The sequence below is a fragment of the Ips typographus genome, linkage group LG3 (genome assembly GCF_016097725.1).
Source record: "Ips typographus isolate SLU linkage group LG3, UJ_Ityp_2.0, whole genome shotgun sequence".
Lineage (NCBI taxonomy): Eukaryota > Metazoa > Arthropoda > Insecta > Coleoptera > Curculionidae > Ips > Ips typographus.
This window is the reverse complement of record NC_138424.1, coordinates 5,749,628-5,772,269: the sequence shown is the minus strand read 5'-3', so window position 1 is coordinate 5,772,269 and position 22,642 is coordinate 5,749,628. Positions and strand designations below refer to the sequence as shown.

The following is a 22,642-nucleotide window of genomic DNA, read 5'->3' as shown; positions in this document are numbered from 1 at the left end:
TTCTAGTTTTATTATTTACAGCAAAGACTAGGGGCACCATCAGGAGCAGTAAAATACAAAATGGAAATATTAAATTTTTATATTTCTTTTATAAATTAAATACAATAGAAGGGGCCTATAACAAAACTTTAAAAAATAACAGTTCTTAAAATGTCAATATTGTGATTATTGTAACTATTCAATCAATTTAAAAAATAAATATACCCAAATAAAATTCAAGCTAAATTGCAATAAATTATACAGCAGATCTTGAGCAGTAAATGAATTGAAAAATTATTGATACCTCAATTACCTTCTTACACTTTAGCAGTGGTACCAATCATAATACTGAAGAAATTTCCTAAAAGGGATGGGCATTTGGTAACTCTAAACTAAAAATATAATCAAAAAATCTAGGCCCTTTAGGTTTGTCCAGAATCAAACTGTGATTTAAATTTATCTACACCAAAACACACTTAATGGAAATTCCAACAAGTGCAGATTTTACATTGTTTATTCTACACCCTAAGAGCTTACTGAGATGACCTGTTGTTTTGTGTTGCACTTTGAGTATTCAAGGACAAGTCCTGCAGATGCTTTTCTACCTGCACATACACAGAACAATGTTCAATACAAATTAGCAACAAATAGTAAAATTACTCACAAGTTTTAAAATATATTTTAGTCCACTGCTGTTTGTGTTGCTTTTGACATTGTCCAATCCATATGGAGGGCTAATCACAACCTATAAGTTTGTTCATTAAGGTAGTTAAAAATTGGGCAAAAGTCACTATTCAGGCAGTACCTCTTGATCCCATATAATGATTTCAGAATTCCTCCATCTCACTTCATTGATCATTTTAGAGAGAGCTAGGAAAAGGCTTTGTCCTTCAGTGGATACATTTGCAGATATTGCCTGGAACATTCGTCGTTTCTCCTCCACTTGGTTTCTCACTCTTGTGTTTAACTGTAAAAACAATGAAGTTTAGTAGATTGAATGCCACAATGTGGATGTACTTACCCTGTGTAAGTTGAGGCTTTGAGGTGCTTCATAAGTATATGAATTGCCTTCTTTCTTTACCTGTAATTCACTAACCAAAGACAAATTGATAAACTGTATGTCATTCAGTTTAGGGTTTCCATTTGTGGCTCCACATTCTAAATATTAATTAAGGAACTTATTACAAAGTATTGTGCAGAGGACTGCCTGTCCTTCCTCTTGTTATTACAAAGGGTCTAGTTGGATGTAAGTGAACTTTAGGAGCAATTTGACTTCTAGGTAAAGGGAAGGAATATAAAAAATAGTAGAGCCAACAAGGGTAACTACTTCTAGCTAAAATAACAAAGAAAAAGGATACTTAAGATCAAGATCTTGTTTTGGGGCTCAAAGGCTAAAACTTCTCCTTCAATTTCAGTGTCGTAGCATGTGCGGCACCATACAATACTACCCAACGAAAAAATTTCCGAAACGGCAGCCATTATTTTGGTTCACTTTACAAAACAATAAAAAAACCCAAAATTTGCTGCTTTTTTGAGAATGAGGATTTACAGAACGTCAAACAATTAACAAAGCAAGCAAAATGAAATGCTTTATTATGTCAGTTAAATGCGAATTTGACATTATATTGATAGATGTTGTCAGCACGTTACCTTTACCACGTGGACGTGTTGTTTGAAATCGATGTAGTGTCACGTGACACTGGTTTAACTGGTGTTACCACAATTTTATATCTTGAATTTTGGATTGGGAATAAATTTTTGTAATTACACATTGCAACTTTTTTTACTTTTATTTTACTATCAATATACTGAGTTTAATGTAATTAAAAAGCATACAAGCATTTTTAAAACTTTACAGTTAGAAGAAAGAACATTTTATCACTGACTTTTTGCCTGCACCCAACACATAATTAGAAAATTGAATGCTGACTGTATATTCTGCATATCTACAAATTTAGGATATAAAACAAATAAAAAACTGCACTTAAATAGAAACTATATTAATACAATAAATTTGCAAACCTAGTTAATGAGACAGTACCCATCTGCCTTTCAGTATACGATTCATAAGTATTCTGCGTCCGGTTCGGGTACTCATTCTGGTTTTAAAACCATGCTTTTTAACACGCATTCTTTCCGAAGGTCTGGGAAAATGACATCGGATTATTGACCTGGTAATTGAGCCAAATAGGGGACCCAGGCGGGCTGAGGTGGGTACGTTGGATGCAGAGGTGGCCACTGAGTGGAGTTTTGCAGGGTTTTGGGCCAAAAGTGTCGGCAGTTTACTATAACAATAAATATACAAACTTGTGTCGTTAGTATTACCAGTTACCAAGAAATGTTACCTTGAGACACTCAGAAACGTCGGCAAAAAACGTCCGAAGAGAGACATACTCATAAATGCTGATTGTTTTAAATTAAATATTATAATTACATAAGCCCTAACCCTAAGAGGTAAGGTAAACAAAGTTAAGAAAGGTAGGTTAGGTTTTCAATTATGCTCTTCTTTTTCTTCCCTACCGGCAGTTCTTGGATGATTAACTTTAGCTAAAGTGTTGCCACATTAGGCAAACAGTTACACATTTGTATTATGGTACCATTTTATTCAATCAATAAAACTACAGAACAAATATACAATTATTTATTTTGGTAAGAAACCAATGCAAGATCTCTTATTATGTATCATCAGGTTATATATACACTCTCAAATTATTACAAAAATAAAACTATATAAATAATAAATGCACCTTTAAAATACACTTACAGTTTACTGGCTGTATGTAAATGTCATAATTGGCATAAATAAATTCTATAGTTTTGACGATATGCCTGTATTGCAGCCGACACTTACAAAATATAAAAATTGAGAGCAATTTTTCCAATAAAAGAACATACATTTAGATGGAACATGTCCAACTAACTAGATTAATTGACAACTAATCAGATTTTAAAAATATACACACTTGGGTATGTGTTTAAAAAGATTCACATCAATAAAGCTTATGTTACAGTTAATACAAATAAGCCATAACATATTTATTTACACTGGTTATGTGTGGTGTATAAATTATTCAGTTGGACCACATTTCTTTAAAGACCATATATGAAGCTTGATTTTTGTTTTTAATGGGATCAAACTTAACCATAATAAACTGTAGTTGTTTTTTTTACAGCCAATAAATTAAAACCAAATGATGCAGTACAGTTTTTGAGGAATCACACATATTTTGGCTACATTTTGCAAACAGTATTAATACCTCAATGGAAGAGAATTTGTTAATAGGACTTAGGGCCATCCTTTCTGTACACTAAAGCATCAATCATGCACTCAAACACACTGTTCTGCTAACAACACTTACTACTCTTCTTTTTCTTTTTATCTCTTAAATTTACTATATCTTTCTGATCATTTTGCCGCTCGCGCATCTCTAATTTGGACCTAAAAATCAAGAGTTAGATACACTCCACCAATAAGTAACTCAAACATTACCTAAGCACTAGCCTGGTTATAGACATAAACATTTCCTCCACATTAATGTTGTCTTTAGCTGAAGTCTCAAACAGCTGTATATTCATTGTATCAGCAAATCTTTGAGCATCTTCAGTTAGAACTACTTTGCGGTCTGGAGTATCATTTTTGTTACCCACTAACAAGAAAACATTAAAACTAAACTAAAATGTATTAGCAGATAAACATACCCAAAACTCTATTCACAACCTCACAGTTCTGATCAATTTCATGCAACCACCTTTTAACATTGGCAAAAGTTTCCCCATTTGTTACATCATACACTATAACAACCCCATGAGTGCCTCTGTAGTACCTGAAAAGCTACCTTAACATACAGTTAACAGTGGATTTGTGCCAACTTACGTGCTGGTTATGGTTCGAAACCTCTCCTGACCAGCAGTATCCCAGATTTGTAATTTCACTCTTTGTCCCTCAATATTTACAGTTTTAATTTTAAAATCCACTCCTATAGTGGTAATATAACTCCCTGTGAAAGTGTTATCCGAAAAACGCAGCAGTAAAGAGCTTTTTCCTACACCTAAATAATAAAAAAATTGCCACACTTCAGTCAAGACAAACAGTAAACAGACATTCAATTTAGTCAACTAAACGGATGTGAACTAATGATGCGATAAGTAAACCAGATAGTTCCTTCAATTTTATAAGAATTTTTATATAATTTCCTTTCAAACCCCGCCCCGAGGGATCTCACGCCAAATACTCACCGCTGTCTCCGATAATTAACAATTTGAATAAATGATCGTAGTCCCTAGCCATTCTGCACTGATTTAAGTAACAGCTAAACACCACTTTAACATAAATATGTACAGTTTTTAACTTGTTGTTTTTTTCCTTAACTGGGAAAGCGAATTTATTTTAATAATTTGCTGAATTATTTTAACCAAAGAACCAAAGAGGTGGAGATGAATAATCTCCTTTGACACTACTGACAGTTGACATTTGATTATAAAAAAATTGAGAATGTGTCAGCTGCAGCTAAGGTCGTTAAACGACAGCGTAGTAGTAATATGTCAGCTGATCAAAAGCCTCTGGAGGACAACCTGTAAAACTATACTCATTTATTTAAATGCCAGTGAATTTTTAAACATTTCTTGGTTATTCGTCTTGGTACTGTCTGTAATAAAAATAACTTTTAGCAAACAGGTTTTAGAAGTGAAATAAACAAATATAATAGTATTTTTACTATTTTATAAAGTAGATATAAAACTATATAAACTAGGTATATAATTGGTAAATATACCAGGTGTCCAAGAGCACCCTGGACATAGGAGATTAACATGGGAAAACGGTTTTGATTTTTTTGCGCCTGTACGGTTGATTTGATTGAAAAATCGTATTAATGAAAGTTGTAGTACCTATCACGGACTAGTTTTCTGTATTTTTTTCGGATCTCTAACTTGAGCCCTTTCGTCATAAAACATGAACAAAAATCAGAAAATTTAAACTTTTGGCCTGCACTGTATAGGCGGTTGTCGGGCAACGGGTAAACATTTCATTGTTGCTGGTACGGTTGCTCGACAACCGCCTATACAGTGCAGGTAAAAAGTTTAAATTTTCGCATTTTTGTTTGTGTTTTACGACGAAAGGGCTCAAGTAAGAGATCTGAAAAAAAAACAGAAAACTAGTCCGTGATAGGTACTACAACTTTCATTAATACGATTTTTCAATCAAATCAACCGTACAGGCGCAAAAAAATCAAAACCGTTTTCCCATGTTAATCTCCTATGTCCAGGGTGCTCTTGGACACCTGGTATGTAAAGATTAAATAGGTATAATAGGCACTTTATAGGAAATTGGCGTTTCTTAGCTTTTTTCTTTAAATGCAAATATAGAATATAGTCGAATAATGGCCACATTATCACAAAATGTTATTAAATGCACAGTACACTTACATATAAACATTTTTACCAAAATATTGTGTAAAACACATAATTTTGTGTAATAATTAACAAAAAAATTAGCAAGTATAGGTTTCTTCTAAAATTATTAAATTTCCATTTAAGCAATATTTTGTAGTTCTGACAGTTTAAACACCTAGCAACAATAGCATGTTTAAAATAATATATTTTTTTCAAGTTAGCAATGGCTTTCTTTTTTTACTATCATTGATTTTGATTGGATAATTTTGAACCCGTTAAGATGAGAGACAATATTCTAAAATTTGTGTATTAGAATATTAATTATTGACTTCTCCCATTAAAACAGTCATGAGAACAAAACAGCTTTTCATTCCGCAGCAGCAACTTTTTCCCCATAAGAGGTGTGCGACACACTATACACCGGAAACAACCATCATCAGCGTGAAAATGGATTCCTTTCAGCTGGCAGCCAGGCTCGTCCGGTTTAATAATTGTCTCGCAAGTACTACACTTGGCCGCCTTGGAACTTTCGAAACAAGGCAAACAGTACGGTTTGTTATCTTCGGACGTGTAATCCTGTCCAGCTAAAGGAGTATCGCACAAGAAACAACAGAAATGTTTCAAATGATAAGTGGAATTTTCAGCCAGACAGTACTCTTTAGTGAAAATCAGTTCGTCACAAGCGGCACATCGAGGATACCCTTTGATTTTGGCGTAGTCCCGACCGCAGTACACGTTATCGGTTTCCTTGTGATAGAAGTAAATGTTGTCGGCCAAACATTGATTGCATCCGGCGCATTTAAAACATTTGGCATGGAACAGAACGCTGGCGCGATCAATTGTGACAGCAAACTCGTTTTCTTCAAACGGTTTTTTGCAGTAGTGACAGTCGGGCAGTTTGATGTTGTTGATAATTTCTCTAATACTGTCCGGGCTATACTCGTCTGGTTGGCCGCTGGTGTAACCAGGGTTTGGTTGCGTAGTGGCCATCCTAATGTCAGGGTTTATATCTTGGATTGATCCAACGTTGACAAACTCAGGTTCCAAACGGTCTTCAGGCACTGTCAATTGTTCTGGTTCGAGTGATTTTAACGGTTTGCGGTATTTCGATAATCCCGTTGGATTGTGTTTAAATGTATTCAATGTCAAATTGTCACCAGGGTTGTAGTTCAGTGAACTGTCACTATTCCTAACTTGATTGTTAACGTCTTGCGGTATAGGGCCTTTACTAGGGTCATAAGTGCTGTACATCAAGTCTTTAACACTTTTCGGTGATTGATTATGGCTAAACAAAGGATTCTCAAATCCGTACTGATTTTTAACTCCTGGATAACCAGACTTGTTTAAGAATTGCCTTGGAGTCAAACTGGGATTAAATCCAGTTCCGTGCAACAACTCATCTATACTATACTCGTCCTGAGGTTTAGGGATTTCTCCTGAATATTGCGGAGTTAACGCACCAGTTCCTGGGTTTGAAGTGACATAACTTTGTGGAGTAATTTCTCCTGAATATTGCGGATTCAACCCACCCTTTGCTGGACTTGAAGTGACGTAACTTTGTGGAATAATATCTCCAGAATATTGCGGAGTTAACGCACCCGCTCCTGGACTTGAAGTGACGTAACTTTGTGGAGTAATCTCTCCTGAATATTGCGGATTCAACCCACCCGTTGCTGGACTTGAAGTGACGTAACTTTGTGGAATAATATCTCCAGAATATTGCGGAGTTAACGCACCCGCTCCTGGACTTGAAGTGACGTAATTTTGTGGAGTAATATCTCCTGAATATTGTGGATTCAACCCACCCTTTGCCGGGCTAGAAGTGACGTAACTTTGTGGAGTAATTTCTCCTGAATATTGTGGATTCAACCCACCCTTTGCTGGGCTAGAAGTGACGTAATTTTGTGGAGTAATATCTCCTGAATATTGTGGATTCAACCCACCCTTTGCTGCGCTAGAAGTGACGTAACTTTGTGGAGTAATATCTCCTGAATATTGTGGATTCAACCCACCCTTTGCTGCGCTAGAAGTGACGTAACTTTGTGGAGTAATATCTCCTGAATATTGTGGATTCAACCCACCCTTTGCCGGGCTAGAAGTGACGTAACTTTGTGGAGTAATTTCTCCTGAATATTGTGGTTTCAACCCACCCGTTATTGGGCTAGAAGTGACATAACCCTGCGGTGTGACGTCTTTAAATTTGTAGGCTTGTGCGGTATTCTGTGCGTTGTATTCTCCGGGGTTTATTTTAGATGGGTGCATTACTGGCAAATTGGGTTTTTTCCCTAAATGTAAAGCTTGCAGATTCTTGGCTATATTCGGAGACTGTAAATTGACGATTTCGTTGAACGGAATTGAAGTGGAGTACTTGCTGGCAATTATATGAGCTTCATGAGGACTAATATTGTGCAAATTAGCTGGAAAAAAAAACAATATTTCTAACCTTCAAAATACTAATAAAAATTACCTTTAATAACATTGGATAAGTTGACAATCTGGCCAACTCCCACCGAGCTGTTTTTAATATGTGCAATATATTCCTCCATCCTTGTCACTTCTTCTTCGTTCAACTCGTGACATAAAGCTGGATCAATGTCGTGAATAGGGAGTTGCTTTTGAAGTAGTTGTTTTCGTTCTTGAGCTGCCTGGGAACCTATTTCAAACAATAAACCCGTAAAATTATCGATTACCTGTAGTTAATAGTGTACTCTACCTTTAACTGGAAGAGTTTCAGGTGGTAAAGTCTTCAAATACTTGTCGATAGTCTCTTTGTGGCCTTTTGGAGCCCACTCAAGCTCCACTTCATCTTTTTTACCTGGCAAAACTATACACAAACCAGTTACAACTTACTACCACAATGAGTGAATAAAAACGTACCAATTTTAGTTTTGATTTTGTTCGGTTTGCTACCCAAAAGTTGAAACTGCGCCCAGCCGTAAATGTCGTCATCGTGGACGTCGTGTTCCTCCTTAGGACAACGACAGATTTTACATGCTTTCCTCCAAAAGTGTAAGTCCAAACCTGGACATTTGTCCTCGCATTTTAAACAGGGGGCGCCAGCTCCGGCTTCGTGTCCCAGTCGGACTTTCAGTTTTTGCTCTCTCTTTGCCTCCAAATCGTTCAACCAGTTGGGAGTCTCAGGAACCTCAATTTCCCCACTCATCTGATGGTTTTTAATAAAAAAATGTTATAAGTATAAATTTCCTTTTGGCTTAAGGAAAAAGATGAAGAGTGTTTATTTAGAAATCAAACTCTACCTATAAGAATAATATTTTTCTTTAATTAAAAAACAACTACATCATAGACATTTATTTAAAGTTATATAATTAAAAAATTACTCAGGTATCATAATGTATATATTTTTAGAGTTTATAACTTCTAACATAAGAGGTAACTTTTAAATCAGTCATAGTAGTTTATTGCAACTCTTTTTCCCCATCAAACAAAACTTGTCTAACATTAATATTAATCCTTGAGTGAGTCAAATAATCCCCAAAGGGCTTCCACAAATTGTCATCCAAACAAATTTTGACAGTGTCCTGGTAACTGTTATTCACATGACACTTGCTCTCATCTTCATTATCCAGTGTGTCCCATCTTTGAGAGTCAACTTGAAGAATCTTTGGCACTCCATGATAGCACAACCTGGACGATTTACTCATCACCACAATGTCGCCGCTGCGCAAAAATAGTGGCGTTGCCAAATCGTCTATTGTTTCGCCCCCAATTAGGAATACGGCAGTCTGTCCAAAACTCATAGAAAACAATGGCGCCGTTAAGTTTCTTTCTGAATGATCTGTGTGTCCAGACAAAGTTGAGTCCATATGATAGTAATTTACTATTGCAGCCTGAGCATCAAAACTGCCGTAACCCAATAATCGGGCCAGGAATGCTGTCATATCCTTCAAGTCATCAGGAAACTTTGTCTTGTTGGTTTCTGAGTAAACTTTAGTGTCCCAGTTGTGATGGTAGCCTAGTGTAACCCATCTCAATTTGTTCAGTAACAGTTTGTTGTTAGCCTGGCTCTCCACCCACCAATCTTTGTTATCTGGCAATACATTGAATGGATCCAAGTTTGATTTGTTGGGTCTTTTTGAATAGTCTTTCAGACATCTAACAGTCCAATACCTTTGGCCAAGTGTTGTAAAAGGATTTCTGATAAACAACAACCCAGGCCGGTCACACACTTCATATATTTCCCAAGTGTCAATGGGTTTTAAACCAAAAAATTTAGAAGGTTCCAAGAAAAGTGGGTGGACCGGTTGGACCTTGGTTTGAAATTGTGTAGAAGCTACATCAAAGTCAAGAACCTTTCCCAAAGCTGGTGGGGGGTTTTTAGACTTGTAGTACTTGAAACTATCTTTGAACATTAGTCCAAGGAAGCAACTAGTAGAAGATTGAGGTTAGAAATGGTTATTCACATTTTTTTTAAAACTTACCTATCAGGTTTTTTGGATTTGTTTAACGTAATTAATTACGTTAATGCACTAAACGAGAGAGTGGTTTTGTCAACTTTGCAATTTCAGTGGGTTTCTTATCAGTTTATTTATTTAGAATAACCTACATTAAAATGAATAAGCAAATAAAAATTTAAAACTACTAATCAATAAACGTTACTTGACTGGATTATTTAAAACTGAGTATAATACAATATACAATTTAAATAACAATAATTAATAAACAAAAAAACAGAAACAGCACCAGCTGCTTGCAAACCTATAAACATAAAACTCTCTGTCTCTCTTTAATCTGAGCCTAACCCTAATGAGTCAAAAAAAGACAGAACAACTAACCATTTTATTTAAGTGCTGTAATTTCATTTAATTCTTACCTTAGTTTTATTTACTGTGTCTTTATCACTCGCGAACAATTTTCCTATTTTAATTCATCATTTCAACTTTTTTACTTTGCCTTTTAATAAATAATTACTTTACATTCAACAAGTAGTTGAGTGACGTAGTCATGTGATGACAAATTTGTGATTCATCCTAAAAAGTAAACAAACGTGAAGATAGCAAACTTGAGATATTAGGTTTTAGGTTATGTTGTTGATATTTATAATAAAATAAATACTTGTTATTTATTAATTTATTTTATTATTTTGTTATTATTTTAGTGTATTGCTGTGGTGAACGTGTGTTTCAACACTCTTTAACTTTCTAGTGTAAATGGGTAAAGTAAATTAACAATCACGTTGTAGAGAGAAGAAGAAGAAGAGAACTGTTTTAACCTCACTATAACCTCAGTTCAATTCGGTTTAGTGTCTTACACATTTAAATTTGTTTTGGTTTTCAATTTTCTCTGTGAAACCACATGGTCAACATGGAAATGGAACTCGAGAGCGTAGCTACGCCGGAAAATGCTGAACAGTCGAAACGAAAAGTGGATAAAACCATTTTGGACAATTTTTCCAAACTGGTAAACCCTCATGACCATGTTAGAGTGAAAAGTGGTGCCAATATAGTGAAATATCTGTTTGAAAATAGTGAAACTGGTTCGGTAAGTTTGAGATTAAATTCTTTCACTATATCACTTTTTTCATGTGGATTTTTTAGGACTCCAGTGAACTAAAATATGCACTGAAAAGGTTGATCAGAGGTCTGGGTTCTCAGAGCTTTGCAGCTCGAGCTGGCTACTACAGCACCTTGTTGGCTTTGCTCAATCTAAAACTTGATTTAACTGTGACTGATATGTTAGAGTTGGTTAAAACTGAGCTTCATAGATCCGGGAAGAACAGTGATGGTGAAAATGCAGATATCTGTGCTGGTCATATCTTAACTTGTGGGGCTATAATCCATGCCAATTTGTGGCCATCAGAGGATGAAGAGTGTGAAAAGGAGTTGTTGCAGCTTTTGATAAATGCCTGCAAAGAGCGCACATATCTAGGGCTGTTAGGATACTCATTTTTAGTTGATTTGCTTCATAAGGTGCCTAAAGTTTTAAAACAGGCGAGTTTAATGGAATTGATTAATGGAGAAGTGGCAAAACCTTGGACAGAGCAGACGTTAGATACATTATATTTGTTGTTCAGTCTTAAATCCATAAGTCCTAAAAGTTGTAACAAAAAGTTTCTCAAATCATTTCTGGGAACCTCTGAAATTGTATGTGAAGAAAACTTAGAACATCTGGGTAATATTTTAATGGTAAGTTTTGGCTTTATAGCTTGTATAAATAAATCTTACAGATTATTTTTTTGTCACTAGGGTTTATCTAGAATTTCTCTACTCAAACACCCCATATACATTATGACACCCTCAATAATTAGTCCAGAATTACTTAGCAGTTTTTTTAATGAACTGGACAAACATTTAAAAACTCCGAACCGTAATCGGTTGTTAGTTTTTCTAACAATACTCACCAACACTCTAATAAACATCTCAGAGAATAACAAACCCCTGGACAATATTGAGAGTTTGTTAACTGGAAACTTAATAACCCAAATATTGGGTTACTTTCGGACTTTCAAAGGAAAACAACGCGATAAAGAGTATCACGATGCAGTGCAAAAGTTGTTTGAAACATTGCTGGCACTATTTAGAAAGGAAACCGCAAAATCAGATGTAAAAATTGGAGTTATCAAAAAGCTCCTGTTTGATCCCGGCACCTTTGTGTTTGAAAAAGTAACAAAAAGCAAAATTGTACAACAAATAACGTCCACACTGGATGTGGAGGGAGTGAAAAATTTAGGGTTGGTTTATAGGAGGGTGACTGAAGGAAGTGAGAAGATTAATACAGAAAATGAGAGTGAAACTTGGTTGAACAATGACAGGCTGTACAGTGCTCATTTATTGATCAAATTGCTAAGTTTGCCAGTAATGAAGGGGGAAAATGACTGGAAGGCTGAACAACTGGAATTTCTGTTGAGAATTTCGTTGTTTCGTGATGCGGAAACGGCCAATGTTGGACGAGAATTAGCTGGTGAGTAAATTAATTTTACAGGGTAAAATTTTCGGTTTGAACCTTGTCATTAAAGTAAATGTAGTTTTGGATTTTTTGAGATTTCATTAAGTCAAAAAATATACTTTTTGGTCCCGTTTGTTTTGTTGCTCTATGGAGCGTCCAGAACGAATTTGACGTAATTTGACAGTTCTGACGAATTCGGCCTGTGTCTGTAGAAAATTAACTCATATTTAGAGGTTAAGTTAAAACAAGTTGATTTAACTTAACTGTTGTACAGTTCTCCGGGACTGAGTTTTCCTGTGCGTCATCCCCCTGTGATTTAGAAGTAGACATGCATTATTGACTTCATCCTTGTCTATTGTTCACTTTCAGAAAGTGTGAATGTCTTCCAAAAAAAACATTTACTGATTAGGGCTTCTATTTCATTGTCATGTGTCATTGTCAGTTTGAAAACCATCGAAATTTATTTGTTTTGTTACTATTAATTCTTTTCCGTTTCTTTGTGTTGTTAATCATTTATAAAGTTTTCATTTACCACACCACCACAGTTCTTTTAAGAGCTATTGTTTCTACGCTTTTAACATTCTTTAAGTACTTTCATAATATTATTATTAATTAATATTTTTATGTTTTTTATGTGGCTGTCAGGATCTAACCAAAATTGGCACAATAACTAACCTGTTTTGAAAAAAAAAACTTGTGAGTGTCCCAAAAACTTTGGTTTTTCCTAAATTCGGAATTACTTACTATTACAGTATTTTTTTTTGAAAATGCCTGGAAAAATTCTCCACAAACAAGCCCAGCAGTTAATTCTTAACCTTTGTGAATATTTTGAATTGGAAAAAACCAATGGAGGACCTTTAGAAGCTTTATCATCTGTTCAGGAAAAAAATAATAAATTTTAAGACCTTACATATTCTTACTGATGTATTTTTTTTGATACTAAAAAAGGTTGCAGCTGCTTTGAAAATTTCCCGCAAAACTGTTTATTCGATTCGGAAAAAGCAAGCAAGTAATCTTATGATTTCTTCACCTAGAAAATGTAAATCGAGACGTTATCGACGGGCCAAGACCACTGATTTATCTGAAAGCATTAAAATGGATGTTCGAAATACATTATATGATATGTACAACGATAGTATGTTAATAATAGTAAAATATATCTACTTTTGTAAGAAACATCTATTAACATTTCATTGTTTTCTGAGACTGAGATTTTTGGGTTGCATTATAGATTTTTCATAAAAATTTCTTCAAACATATTAATAATAAAGCCATAGAAAAAATAAAATAAGCGTCTAAAATGTTTTCCAGCGGGTTTAAAATTAAATAAGTGGATTGCAACCTGAAAATGAGATATGAGATACTACAGCATCACTCAGAAAGTCTTATTGAATTTTTAATTTGTTGTATTTATTTTAGAGAAACATGTAACCATCCAGAACCTAAATCAAGAGCTTAAAGTTAAAGAAATACTACATATTGGTGATACATCTCTGAGAATTTTGGTAAATAAATTAGGTTTCAAATTTAGACGAAATTCTATGATCCAATCGGAGACTTCTCATAAATAAAAAATGTTATTTCGGTCAAGATATTTTTGATTTGCTTTGGTATAAGGTTGTTTTAGTGCAAATTTGCAGCCAAAGATCTCTACTTTGTGACTGACAATACACGCAAAATTTTAAACGTGACGAAGATTTAGACACGCCCTTTTCTATAATATGAACACAACCGGTTTGTTGACGAAAACTTGAGTTGATTCATATGATTATAAATGACGTAGCCTTCGTGACGCACGGGTAAACTCACTCCGCGAGAACAGTATGTAAGTCTACATGTGCTGCATTTGCGTAAATCCCAGCACTTGTGACCAATCCCAAATTACAAACCAACTGTGATTGATGCAAATACTGCACATGCAGACTTACTATTATTCCCTCTTCAGATCACTATTTGCCTATTTTACCCTACATTTATATGCTTTCAGAATCATTGAAAGGTGCCTTTTACGGAGCATTGGATTTGAAATTATCCAAACTGGACGAACTTCAGTTAATCCTTACCAAGCTGGTTGAATTTGTTGACTCTTCCATAACACCCAACGACTCTAATAATTTAAGTTTGAGGAATCCATTGACAGAAGAATTGACTGCCCTCTGGCAGAAAACTGTTCAAACCATACACAAAATACAAAAGAAATCCAAAAAGAGCGGTGTAACTTCTGTGTTTTTGACGTTGTTCCTACACATGGGTTTGCAACTGTTTAACGATCAAAAACTGGCCGCAGATTCGTTAAACGAACTATTCAGTTGTTATGAAAGAGTGAGAAAGGATAAAAAAGCCAAAAAGGTCATAGATCTTACCATCGATGCAGAGGACACAATCGCCGATAGCGAAAGTGACCCACATTGGTTGGAAGTGGTGATTGATTTGTTCCTAAATTTGTTGTCACACAACTCGCACTTATTGCGTAGCATCATTAAAAGTGTGTTTCCCCATTTGTGTCAGTTTATGAGTTCTACTACAATCCACCAGATTCTTGGTGTGCTCCAGAATGACGAAAATCCTTTGTCAAAAGATGAAAATGATGATGAGAGCAGCTCTGATGAGGATGAAGATTCAGAAAATGAAGAATCTGAGAGTGGAAGTGAGGAAGAAGATAATGAGCAAGAAAGTAGCAATGATAAATTGCGGATGGCTTTACACCAGGTGCTTTCAAATGGAGGAACACAGTCTGACGAGGAAAGTGTAGATTTGGACCAGATGAGTGATACAGAGGGAGAAAAACTGGATGCAGCCCTTGCAGAAGCTTTCAAACAGTTCAAACCCAATCATGGTAGGAGGAAAAAGCAGACCAAAGACCAGGAAACCCTAACCCATTTTAGGGTAAGAGTTTTGGACTTAGTGGAGATTTACTTGGAGTCCAATCCTTCCATGCTGCTAACCCTTGAAGTTATGCTGCCTTTACTGCAAGCTGTCGAGTTTAGCATCAGAGACGAGCATCAGAAACCATTAAACGACCGACTGAAGAGCCTACTGAAAAAGTTACTAGGCTTGAAGAAGTTCTCGAGCATCGACGATGTAACCGATACTATTTTGATTGATCTACTGAAAAGCTTGCTAGACAAAAGCGGAAAGAGTACGTTGTTAGTGCAGGAAATGGGGGAACAAATATCCGACTGTTGTATTTTTCTGGTAAAATGCTCTGAAATGTTGCGAGGGTCCGAAACGGCCACTTCCAAAATGAAACGGCACATCAAGGCCGGTTTGTTGGAGGTGCTGAGTGGGGAGTTAATGCAGTTCTGCATTAAAAGAGACAGTCTTACGCCTTACGTTCTTTTTAAAAACTTAATGCAGTTATCCTGGGAAGGCAACATTGGTTTGGCTATAAGTTTACTAGACCTGTTGTTCAACACAGAAATTCGACCGTTTAAGAAAAATCAGATAGCGGAGTTGTTGAAAATATTCTACAGCAACCAGAGGTTTTTCAGCCAATTCAAAAGCAAAGTGGACAAAAAAATGTCTGAAGCTCATTCAAGCTTCTCTAGCAAAGTAGTACAGTTTTTCCAAGAGCTTTGCCAGGACCCTGAACGTAAAGACATCAAGGAAAGATTTGTCTGTCACATGTTCAACCTATTAAGCGCCATTAAACACTCTCCAATCGACCAGAGTTATTTTGCTTGGTCTGATATGGGCGTGGCTATTCGAGAGTATCGCAGTTACAAAACCTTCTCGAAAGACGCCAAAATAGCTTTTAACCAATTGTGCAAAGCACTGGGTGTGTCCAATATCGTTCAAATGAAGCAAAAAGTCACTAAACTACCCCCCTTGATGAGCAACGGCGACGAAGGACAGGACAAACAAACAAAGGAGACACACAAAAAGCGAAAACGCAAAAGTAACGAAACATTAAAACTGAAGAAGGAGGCGAAACAGTTGAGGCTGCAAAGCCTCAGCGATGGTCTTGCTAAAATTGGCTTTGATGAAGAGTTAGCACTTAATTCAGAAGAAAATATGACGGAAGATGAAGAACCCGCTAACAAAATGGAAACGACCGAAAACGACTCCACAACAGAAAAGGAATTAGTTAACGGTTTTGGCACTAAAAACAAAGTAAAAAAATTGAAGAAAAAACGTAATAAGTTAGTTTAATTTTTACATTGTTAATTAATAAAAATAATGTAAAGTTGTGTTAGTTTTTCTATGCATCATGCATCCAAACCCAGTTTCCATGCACAGACAGTTCAGTCTACAACCTAAAATTTTAACTTAAATTGAATTTATTACTTGGTAAGATTAAGTAGATTGTGGTCTAAACTTACAATTTCAGCATCAGAGCCAGAATCGCTGGACAAAACTTGTCCAAACAACATTTTTTCTAGAAAAAAAGAAAAATCTTATAAAAAAATAACAACTAAATGTGTCTCCAAACCGAATTCACCACCGGTTACACTGCACCGCTCACTTTCAATAAGTTCAAAACGTGTAGAAGCCTGCAAAATTCACCCAAATTCAACAAGTTTACCGACACCACAAAAAAAAATTAATACAGCTTGTAGATCAGTACTCAACAAGTAGTACAACTCTTTGGTGATCATTTCCGTAGTTTCAGCCATCTCCAAGTTGACTAAAGTTTTTCTGAAGCGTTTCCTTTTGACGTTTTTCAATGGGGCGCTGTAACCGTGCGGCAAATCCTGCTTGACGTTCACCAATGGATCTTTGAAACATTCCAGTATATGAACTACATCAGCTGTCTATAGCAAAAATTAAATGAAAAGGGGTACTTATTAGGATTAGTTTTAAGTTGCCTTGAACATGTTTGATTTGTCGCCCGCCAAGTTGGTTTTGTACGACTCAATTATTGTAGGAAACTTTCTCAGGTAGGCGTTCAATTTGGTTTTGCCCAAGGAAACTGTTCCTGTCGCTTTGCTCACGTCCAGGTCGATTTTTAGGTGTTTTTTCACTTTTTCTGGTTTGGTGTTCAAAAGTTTCCGCAGCTGGTTAGCTTCAGCCTGTGTCAGTTTGAAAAACCGTTTTTGTCTGATATAACGTTACGTGCCTACTTACCTCTGGAAGTCTTAAAATAAATTGCTCCTCTAATTCCACTTCTTCAGGACAGGTTTGATCCATTTTGTTAATAATTTGTTTTTAGGCGCCCTTTGTATTTGAGACTAGACTTTTAAAAAATAAAGGGTTAGATCAACATATCGCTCTCTCTTTGTTTAGTTAGTCAAAAGAAAGAGAGAAACAATCAATTAATAGTGACAGTAGTTCATTCGTTTTTACCTCCTTTACAACGTAAAGCATTTTTGAAGGCATTTTTTGTGTAATACTTGTATATTTTTAATATTTTCAATTAACGGTAACAGACAGTTGGTTTTCAATAGAAGACTGAAGAAGAAAAAGAAATTATTATAAATAAAATACAGCTTTGACCACAAGCTGGCAACGTTGCATAATTTATGCTCCTACATCTGTCAAACTAGCATTGTTGTTACTTAACCTCAATTTAATTGTTGTTAATTTTTTTTGTGACCCCTTTGGAATTGTTTTATTTTTTTATAATATTATGCTAATTAGTTAATGAAATGTGAAATGCCCAGACGGGGAACCCAAATGACTTGTTGCGTGTGCCTGGGGTCGAGGTTGAAATTGGAAAGTCTTTCCAAGGTGGATGGGAACCAGGTCACTTTATGTACCAAGTTGAAAGTTTGTGTATCTGAAGTAGTAAGTTGCGTTTAAATTGTTTTAAATAAAATTAAATTGGTAGTAGTAACAGTAGGGTATTAGGTATATTATTCTTTAACATGAGTATCATAGTTTAAATAAAATCATAAAAATTATACAACATTACATTGCTTGCTCCTTGAATGGTATTGGTAAGCTAAAAAGAATGGTTGGGTTTGGTGGTCAATGCCTTAAGGGATTGAATACTGCCAGTATTGGCATTGACTAATAATTTGGCAACAGTGCCTTTTTAGTTATTTTTCAATAATAGTACAGCTTTTTTCTTGAACAAAAATGATTAAATAATACAAAAAGTCAATAATTTAAGAAGGTTCACCTGAACCACTGTCTTTATTTTAATATGGGACAGTAAATTGGTTTTTATCAGACTGTTTTTGACCTAAAGTCATCTGTTGTAGAAGTGGTTCATATCATACAAAATCTGCGAACAATGCACCAAACTCTTAGACATTTCCTACACATTCAGAGACACGTGTCTAAGGTCGGAACTGATCCGACAAAAAAATAGTTGTGTTTCTGATATTCTGGATGTCAAAGAGGAAATTGAGAAAGCGGAACCTTACCACATTTTTACCGACAGTGTGCCAAAGAAAGAGGAGACTGACAACAGCAGTAATGAGTATATCAAAAATGAAAGTTCTGAGGATGAAGAACGATTGGAGCAAGACTCTGAAGACAACAAATGCAGTAGCGAAAATGAAGAAAAACCTTCAGAAAAACCTGAAGATATGCTGTACAATCCTAAAAGACGACGAAAACGAAAGAAATCTGATTTTGCCTGTGAAAAGTGTGATAATACCTACAATTCTAGTATAAAGTTGATTGGTCATTGTGTGAGGGAGCATGGGATGAATAAATTGGATGTCAGACCTTTTGTTTGTGATCGGTAAGGTTTAATATAGTCAATTTAGGGCAAACAGAGAGTTTAATTATGTTCTAGGTGTCCTAGTAGGTTTTGCAACTCATCTAACCTGCTGCAGCACATAAAATACCACGACGCAGTAAGATCTAATATGTGCACCTATTGTGGTAAAGGCTTCATCACAAAAACGGACCTAAACATCCATGAAAAGCAACACCTAAACAAACGCGAATATCCCTGCGACGAGTGCGGTAAATGCTTCAACACCCACAAGGATATCAGATCGCATAAATTAGTGGTACACACCGACTCAAATCGTTGGAAATATTGTTGCGAGATTTGCAATAAACCATTTCCAATCAAATCTAACTATGACAGTCACATGAGACGGCATACTGGCGATAAAAAGTTCGAATGTCATTTGTGTCAAAGGAAGTTTACTGATAAATGCGTTCTGCAAAGGCACATGAGGACTCACTCAAACGTGAGAGAGTATGACTGTCCCCATTGTGAGAGGGAGTATAAAGACCCCAGGGTATTAAAGGTTGGGTTACTGGTTGAGTAATTTCTAATTATTAACCAAGTGACGAATTTTGTTAGGTACATATGGCCAAAGTGCACGGAATCGGCGTGGGACAAATTAAAATACCGGCTCGGGAAAAAAAGTACATCTGTCACATTTGTCCCAAGTCGTACTACGCGAAAAACAAACTGACCAGACATCTGTACACGCATTCGGGTGAAAAACCATTCGAATGTCCGATTTGCGGTAAGAAATTCAACGATAAATCGTACGTGAAACAGCATTTACGGAAAACCCACAATTTGATGGAGGAGGATGTGAAACATGAGAGCAACAGTGAAGTATTGACAATAAACGGCGTATTGTGTGGACAGAATAATATTAATGTAGTTAATTTCTGAATTGTGTCCATGTTTAAATTCTAGTCTGTTCAGTGACTTATGACTGTTCAGGTTCACAATCACCCAGAAAAAAATTTATGTTGGTGATTAAAAATGTGATATGGATTGATTGTCAAAATGATTATAGTTTTAGGTTATAACTTAAGACAGGGGCTGCATTAAATTACATGTATATGACCAGTCAATGCTTCTCGCAATTTTTAGGTTTTCAGTCGTATTTAGCGGCCTCTGGCACTTTTTAGAAGGTTGTCAGTAGCAGTTAGAGGCCACTGTCACTCTCTTAATGGATCTAGAAGCTTTTGACAATTTAAAAAACAAGTCTGGGAAAGTTTAAGACACTTGTAGAAGCTTCTGAGACCTATTAGAAGGTTTGCAGTATTATTAAGAGCTCTGGCACTTTCAAAATGGTTGTAGAGGCATCTGACAATTTAAAACATGTCCGCGAAGGTTTAACACACTTGTAGAGACCTCTGGCACCTTTGAGAAGGTTGTCAATAGCAGTTAGAGGTCGATGGAACTTTCAAAATGGTCCTAGAGGTCTCTGGCAAATTAAAACAGTCCTGGGAAAGTTCAAGAGCTCTGGAACGTTTCAGAAAGTTCTCAGTAGCATTTAAAGATCTTTGACGCATTCAGAACAGCCCTAGAGGCTTTTAACAATTTAAAAAACAAGTCTGGGAAAGTTTAAGACACTTGTAGAAGCTTCTGAGACCTATTAGAAGGTTTGCAGTATTATTAAGAGCTCTGGCACTTTTAAAAATGGTTGTAGAGGCATTTAACAATTTAAAACATGTCTGCGAAGGTTTAACACACTTGTAGAGACCTCTGGCACCTTTTAGAAGGTTGTCAATAGCAGTTAAAGGTCGATGGAACCTTCAAAATGGTCCTAGAGGTCTCTGGCAAATTAAAACAGTCCTGGGAAAGTTCAAGAGCTCTGGAACGTTTCAGAAAGTTCTCAGTAGCATTTAAAGATCTTTGACGCATTCAGAACAGCCCTAGAGGCTTCTAACAATTTAAAAAACAAGTCTGGGAAAGTTTAAGACACTTGTAGAAGCTTCTGGGACCTTTTAGAAGGTTTGCAGTATTATTAAGAGCTCTGGTACTTCCAAAATGGTTGTAGAGGCATCTGACAATTTAAAACATGTCTGCGAAGGTTTAACACACTTATAGAGACCTCTGGCACCTTTTAGAAGGTTGTCAATAGCAGTTAGAGGTCGATGGAACTTTCAAAATGGTCCCAGAGGCCTCTGGCAAATTAAAACAGTCCTGGGAAAGTTCAAGAGCTCTGGAACGTTTCAGAAAGTTCTCAGTAGTATTTAGAGGTCTTTGGCGCATTCAGAACAGCCCTAGAGGCTTCTAACAATTTAAAAAACAAGTCTGGGAAAGTTTAAGACACTTGTAGAAGCTTCTGAGACCTATTAGAAGGTTTGCAGTATTATTAAGAGCTCTGGCACTTTTAAAAATGGTTGTAGAGGCATTTAACAATTTAAAACATGTCTGCGAAGGTTTAACACACTTGTAGAGACCTCTGGCACCTTTTAGAAGGTTGTCAATAGCAGTTAAAGGTCGATGGAACCTTCAAAATGGTCCTAGAGGTCTCTGGCAAATTAAAACAGTCCTGGGAAAGTTCAAGAGCTCTGGAACGTTTCAGAAAGTTCTCAGTAGCATTTAAAGATCTTTGACGCATTCAGAACAGCCCTAGAGGCTTCTAACAATTTAAAAAACAAGTCTGGGAAAGTTTAAGACACTTGTAGAAGCTTCTGGGACCTTTTAGAAGGTTTGCAGTATTATTAAGAGCTCTGGCACTTTCAAAATGGTTGTAGAGGCATCTGACAATTTAAAACATGTCCGCGAAGGTTTAACACACTTGTAGAGACCTCTGGCACCTTTGAGAAGGTTGTCAATAGCAGTTAGAGGTCGATGGAACTTTCAAAATGGTCCTAGAGGTCTCTGGCAAATTAAAACAGTCCTGGGAAAGTTCAAGAGCTCTGGAACGTTTCAGAAAGTTCTCAGTAGCATTTAAAGATCTTTGACGCATTCAGAACAGCCCTAGAGGCTTTTAACAATTTAAAAAACAAGTCTGGGAAAGTTTAAGACACTTGTAGAAGCTTCTGAGACCTATTAGAAGGTTTGCAGTATTATTAAGAGCTCTGGCACTTTCAAAATGGTTGTAGAGGCATTTAACAGTGTAAAACATGTCTGCGAAGGTTTAACACACTTGTAGAGACCTCTGGCACCTTTTAGAAGGTTGTCAATAGCAGTTAGAGGTCGATGGAACTTTCAAAATGGTCCTAGAGGTCTATGGCAAATTAAAACAGTCCTGTGAAAGTTCAAGAGCTCTGGAACGTTTCAGAAAGTTCTCAGTAGCATTTAAAACTCTTTGACGCATTCAGAACAGCCCTAGAGGCTTTTAACAATTTAAAAAAGAAGTCTGGGAAAGTTTAAGACACTTGTAGAAGCTTCTGAGACCTATTAGAAGGTTTGCAGTATTATTAAGAGCTCTGGCACTTTTAAAAATGGTTGTAGAGGCATTTAACAATTTAAAACATGTCTGCGAAGGTTTAACACACTTGTAGAGACCTCTGGCACCTTTTAGAAGGTTGTCAATAGCAGTTAAAGGTCGATGGAACCTTCAAAATGGTCCTAGAGGCCTCTGACAAATTAAAACAGTCCTGGGAAAGTTTGAGAGCTCTGGAACGTTTCAGAAAGTTCTCAGTAGCATTTAGAGGACTTTGACGCATTCAGAACAGCCCTAGAGGCTTCTAACAATTTAAAAAACAAGTCTGGGAAAGTTTAAGACACTTGTAGAAGTTTCTGGGACCTTTTAGAAGGTTTGCA

At 36.1% G+C, this 22,642-nt stretch overlaps 8 protein-coding genes across 12 annotated transcripts; 2 read left to right on the top strand and 6 right to left on the bottom strand.

Moving 5' to 3' along the window:
- Positions 1–61: 61 nt before the first annotated feature.
- On the bottom strand, positions 62–1,557 carry LOC145727032 (protein LSM12 homolog B-like). The gene is made up of 5 exons (XM_081976415.1): positions 1,338–1,557; positions 1,001–1,137; positions 785–946; positions 644–724; positions 62–584 (listed from the first exon to the last, which is right to left on the bottom strand). Exons 1-5 carry the CDS (start codon positions 1,456–1,458, stop codon positions 513–515), a joined length of 573 nt encoding a protein of 190 aa, XP_081832541.1. The 5' UTR covers positions 1,459–1,557; the 3' UTR covers positions 62–512.
- Positions 1,558–1,754: 197 nt separating this feature from the next.
- Positions 1,755–2,486, bottom strand: mRpL34 (mitochondrial ribosomal protein L34). Of its 2 annotated transcripts, XM_081976421.1 has the most exons (3): positions 2,325–2,486; positions 2,002–2,264; positions 1,755–1,925 (listed from the first exon to the last, which is right to left on the bottom strand). In XM_081976421.1, exons 1-2 carry the CDS (start codon positions 2,375–2,377, stop codon positions 2,006–2,008), a joined length of 312 nt encoding a protein of 103 aa, XP_081832547.1. In that variant the 5' UTR covers positions 2,378–2,486; the 3' UTR covers positions 1,755–1,925; positions 2,002–2,005. The 2 variants fall into 2 exon arrangements, with proteins under 2 accessions (XP_081832547.1, XP_081832546.1); XM_081976420.1 differs by lacking the exon at positions 1,755–1,925 and having other exon boundaries at positions 1,964–2,264.
- A 120-nt stretch (positions 2,487–2,606) lies between these two features.
- Positions 2,607–4,441, bottom strand: Rab35 (RAS oncogene family member Rab35). Its single transcript, XM_081976411.1, has 5 exons — positions 4,216–4,441; positions 3,854–4,028; positions 3,679–3,803; positions 3,470–3,626; positions 2,607–3,418 (listed from the first exon to the last, which is right to left on the bottom strand). The coding sequence occupies exons 1-5, from the start codon at positions 4,265–4,267 to the stop codon at positions 3,325–3,327; spliced, it is 603 nt and encodes a 200-aa protein (XP_081832537.1). The 5' UTR covers positions 4,268–4,441; the 3' UTR covers positions 2,607–3,324.
- Positions 4,442–5,455: 1,014 nt separating this feature from the next.
- Tes (testin LIM domain protein) lies at positions 5,456–10,361 on the bottom strand. Its single transcript, XM_081976365.1, has 5 exons — positions 10,202–10,361; positions 8,248–8,533; positions 8,084–8,194; positions 7,838–8,023; positions 5,456–7,787 (listed from the first exon to the last, which is right to left on the bottom strand). Exons 2-5 carry the CDS (start codon positions 8,531–8,533, stop codon positions 5,692–5,694), a joined length of 2,679 nt encoding a protein of 892 aa, XP_081832491.1. The 5' UTR covers positions 10,202–10,361; the 3' UTR covers positions 5,456–5,691.
- On the bottom strand, positions 8,631–10,122 carry AlkB (alpha-ketoglutarate-dependent dioxygenase AlkB). Of its 2 annotated transcripts, XM_081976397.1 has the most exons (3): positions 9,988–10,122; positions 9,810–9,930; positions 8,631–9,756 (listed from the first exon to the last, which is right to left on the bottom strand). In XM_081976397.1, the coding sequence occupies exon 3, from the start codon at positions 9,738–9,740 to the stop codon at positions 8,787–8,789; it is 954 nt and encodes a 317-aa protein (XP_081832523.1). In that variant the 5' UTR covers positions 9,741–9,756; positions 9,810–9,930; positions 9,988–10,122; the 3' UTR covers positions 8,631–8,786. The 2 variants fall into 2 exon arrangements, with proteins under 2 accessions (XP_081832523.1, XP_081832522.1); XM_081976396.1 differs by having other exon boundaries at positions 9,810–10,097.
- A 170-nt stretch (positions 10,362–10,531) lies between the features above and the next one.
- On the top strand, positions 10,532–16,463 carry Mybbp1A (MYB binding protein 1a). The gene is made up of 4 exons (XM_081976361.1): positions 10,532–10,869; positions 10,926–11,513; positions 11,574–12,288; positions 14,261–16,463. Exons 1-4 carry the CDS (start codon positions 10,684–10,686, stop codon positions 16,423–16,425), a joined length of 3,654 nt encoding a protein of 1,217 aa, XP_081832487.1. The 5' UTR covers positions 10,532–10,683; the 3' UTR covers positions 16,426–16,463.
- On the bottom strand, positions 16,264–17,513 carry LOC145727028 (transcription initiation factor TFIID subunit 7-like). Of its 3 annotated transcripts, none has more exons than XM_081976409.1 (6): positions 17,341–17,512; positions 17,082–17,285; positions 16,824–17,027; positions 16,706–16,766; positions 16,596–16,651; positions 16,264–16,529 (listed from the first exon to the last, which is right to left on the bottom strand). In XM_081976409.1, the coding sequence occupies exons 1-6, from the start codon at positions 17,401–17,403 to the stop codon at positions 16,518–16,520; spliced, it is 600 nt and encodes a 199-aa protein (XP_081832535.1). In that variant the 5' UTR covers positions 17,404–17,512; the 3' UTR covers positions 16,264–16,517. The 3 variants fall into 3 exon arrangements, with proteins under 3 accessions (XP_081832535.1, XP_081832534.1, XP_081832533.1); XM_081976408.1 differs by having other exon boundaries at positions 16,406–16,541; positions 17,341–17,510; XM_081976407.1 differs by having other exon boundaries at positions 16,484–16,651; positions 17,341–17,513.
- Positions 17,514–17,749: 236 nt separating this feature from the next.
- On the top strand, positions 17,750–19,912 carry LOC145727012 (uncharacterized). The gene is made up of 4 exons (XM_081976388.1): positions 17,750–18,000; positions 18,420–18,907; positions 18,962–19,427; positions 19,484–19,912. Exons 1-4 carry the CDS (start codon positions 17,857–17,859, stop codon positions 19,805–19,807), a joined length of 1,422 nt encoding a protein of 473 aa, XP_081832514.1. The 5' UTR covers positions 17,750–17,856; the 3' UTR covers positions 19,808–19,912.
- Positions 19,913–22,642: the final 2,730 nt, after the last annotated feature.